This window comes from Bison bison, unplaced genomic scaffold, assembly GCF_000754665.1.
Source record: "Bison bison bison isolate TAMUID 2011002044 unplaced genomic scaffold, Bison_UMD1.0 scf7180017853464, whole genome shotgun sequence".
Classification (NCBI taxonomy): Eukaryota; Metazoa; Chordata; class Mammalia; order Artiodactyla; family Bovidae; genus Bison; species Bison bison.
The window spans coordinates 39,721-41,765 of record NW_011484037.1 but is presented as its reverse complement, the minus strand read 5'-3'; the positions used below and the strand labels follow the sequence as shown (position 1 = coordinate 41,765).

The 2,045-nt window shown below is 58.4% G+C and overlaps 1 protein-coding gene across 1 annotated transcript in view; it reads right to left on the bottom strand.

The window, feature by feature from the left end:
- CERK (ceramide kinase) overlaps window positions 1–2,045 on the bottom strand; it is a gene marked incomplete at its 5' end in the record, with an annotated part of 17,260 nt that overhangs the window by 9,846 nt on the left and 5,369 nt on the right. Inside the window, one exon of the mRNA XM_010854742.1 lies at window positions 1,813–1,916. Coding sequence (XP_010853044.1) covers window positions 1,813–1,916 — 104 coding nt within the window. The remainder of the gene's footprint in view (window positions 1–1,812; window positions 1,917–2,045) is intronic.

The following is a 2,045-nucleotide window of genomic DNA, read 5'->3' as shown; positions in this document are numbered from 1 at the left end:
TTACTCAAACTCATGTCCATCGAGTCAGTGATGCCATCCATCCATCTCATCCTCTGTCTTGCCCTTCTCCTCCTGCCCTCAATCTTTCCCAGAATCAAGGTCTTTTCCAGTGAGTCGGCTCTTTGCATCAGACCATAGCACTGAGGTTGAGTCATCAGGAATGCTGAGACTGACCTTGATTACTATCAATGAGCTCCTCACAGAGCTTTCAGAGACCTCGTCTGGGCCCTGTGTGGGGCGTAGGGGGTGGACCTCGGGTGGCGGGGCAGGACTTGCAGCAGTGCCCGGCTGCTATGAAGATGGGCAGCAGCCCTGGGGCTCCAGACCACCAGCCCCAAGGGGCTCAAGGGGAAGTGCACACTAGACAGCTTGTGAGGGTCACAGAAGGGGCACAGCGGCCCATGGGTCCTGATAGACCCGGAGCCCCAGCCCAGCCCAGTCCCGGGTCGTCTGAGAAGGGCAGGTGACCTCAGAGCACCCAGCTAGTGCCTGGATCAGTGATGCTACGGGTCCTCCCTAGGCCTGTCCTGGTTCTAACTGGGTCACCACCTGAGTGGGCAGAGAATCTCCCAGGTGCTTATTTATAGCCGACTCCTGCACCCTGCTCCACCCCCGAGATCCTGACTCAGTGGGCTGGGAACGGGGCTGAAACGGAAATTTAAAACGTCTGCGGAACAGCTGAAAACCCCAGTCTAGACTTCCCCAAAGTAAACTGACGGTGCCCAGAACTGCACACTAAATATCGCACAGACACACGGCCAGCACTGACCGAGACCCATCACAGTCACCACCGTGCTGCCAGGCATGCAAGCTGCGGCCGCAGGCAGGGTCCAGACGCCGTGTCCTCAGGCCCCAGAGCATTCTGCACGTCCCTCAGCCTAAGTGACGTGGGACGGCGCTGCAGGTCCATGGCTGCACAAAGAGGCGCTGGGTCGCAGGCAGCCTTGGTCGTCTCTCAGAGCAACAGAATCTGGTCCAGTTTGCGATCAGAGTAAAGGCTCTTTAAGTGTTAATAGTTAATCTAAGCTAACTGATGGCTTCTTATGGCTGGTAACATATAGACTCATAACATACAAATCTGCCCTCTGACCGTGGAACCTCACCAGCATCTTCAGCCAGAAAACAGGGCGATGGCACCATTCACACCCAAGGCTGACCCAGCAGGGTCCCTGCCGCTGCAGCTCAGACAAGGGCAGGGAGGGCGTCCCCTCCCGGTTCAGTTCAGTTCAGTCGCTCAGTCGTGTCTGACTCTTTGCGACCCCATGAATCGCAGCACGCCAGGCCTCCCTGTCCATCACCAACTCCCGGAATTCACTCAGACTCACGTCCATCAAGTCGGTGATGCCATCCAGCCATCTCATCCTCTGTCATCCCCTTTTCCTCCTGCCCCCAATCCCTCCCAGCATCAGAGTCTTGTCCAATGAGTCAACTCTTTGCATGAGGTGGCCAAAGTACTGGAGTTTCAGCTTTAGCATCATTCCTTCCAAAGAAATCCTTGGAAGAAAAGTTATGACCCCTCCCGGTTAGATGTACGCAAAGCCCCTGCCTCACCTCCTACCCCCTGACTACAGTGGGTCCTTTGAAAGAACGAGGTGCTTCCTTGAGTCATGAAACACGCTGAGCCAGCCAACTCAGGACAAGCCAGCCACCTTACACCCCGAGGCCCCCAGCCCTGACACCCAGCCCCGGGCTCCAGGCACCAGTTGCTTCTTCCAGGCCGCCGCCTGCTCCCTGGGCTCCCCTTCTCCTCCACTGTGCTCCAGGCCCCAATGCCCACCCACCACCAACAGTCGGCTCTCTGAGAGCACAGACCACCGCCACCACCTGGTGGGAACCTGGTGCCCGGGGAGGAGGGCAGGACCCCTTCCCGCATGCAGCCGTGGTCCCACATCCGGTGCGTGGAGAGAAGAGCACGCCTGAAAGGGAGTAAACCTGAAGGCAAAGCCACGGGCGACCTGCCCGGCCTGTCCCCGATGGACAGACCCGGACGCCTGGCCCCCTCACAGTGGACAGACCCTGATGCCCGGCCCCCTCATAATGGACAG